Genomic DNA, 767 nt, shown 5'->3' with positions numbered 1-767 from the left:
TCGCAATGCTTCAAAAAATCAAGTGAGATTTGAAAATGAAGACAGTTTGACAGATGATGAGTTTCAATGTTTTGCACCTGTGACAAAATTGCAGTTTCAAGAACTGTTCACTTATTGCGACAGAGTACCTCATCTTGGAGGTTACATTACTAAAAAGGATCTTCTTATGTTTTTATGCAAAATACGACAAGGTCTTTCTGATGAATTCTTGAAGGTGATATTTCAGTATCCAAGTAGACAGGCAACAAGCATGGCAATTTCGAAAGTCAGAAAATCTTTAATTCAACGTTTTGTCCCCAGTAATATAGGATTTGATGCAATTACTAGAGATTACATTGAGAGACATGTGACTGAGTTTGTGAACGAATTGTATAATACAGAATCATTGATTCCTTGAGTTATTGCTACCATTGATGGTACATACAGCTATATACCTAAAAGTAGTAATTTTCGTACACTCCGCCAATCATTTTTCATTCACAAGGGACGTCACCTACTTAAACCCGTTCTAATAGTCGCACCCGATAGTTACATATTAGATATTCAGGAACCATACTTTTCAGATAGTAGAAACAATGACGCTGCGATCTTTCGAAACGAATTTGAGAGAGACGCTGAAAGAATGAGATGATGGTTCCAGGAAGGAGATGTAATAATATTAGATAGGGGATACCGAGACGTTACGGAACTACTCGCCCGTTTCGGTATCACATACAAAATGCCAGAATGTCTTCAACCTGGACAACGTCAACTCCTTACGGAAGAAG

The 767-nt window shown here is 37.4% G+C and overlaps 1 protein-coding gene across 1 annotated transcript in view; it reads left to right on the top strand.

The window, feature by feature from the left end:
• The window catches only part of LOC105450605, an 8,108-nt gene extending 7,711 nt beyond the window's left edge, over nt 1-397 (top strand). The window contains exon 5 of the mRNA XM_011690538.1: nt 95-397. Coding sequence (XP_011688840.1) covers nt 95-397 — 303 coding nt within the window. The remainder of the gene's footprint in view (nt 1-94) is intronic.
• Nucleotides 398-767: the final 370 nt, after the last annotated feature.

The sequence above is a fragment of the Wasmannia auropunctata genome, unplaced genomic scaffold (assembly GCF_000956235.1).
Source record: "Wasmannia auropunctata unplaced genomic scaffold, wasmannia.A_1.0 LD336060.1, whole genome shotgun sequence".
Lineage (NCBI taxonomy): Eukaryota > Metazoa > Arthropoda > Insecta > Hymenoptera > Formicidae > Wasmannia > Wasmannia auropunctata.
Note: the sequence above shows the minus strand (reverse complement) of the source record. Positions and strands in the feature narration are given on the sequence as shown.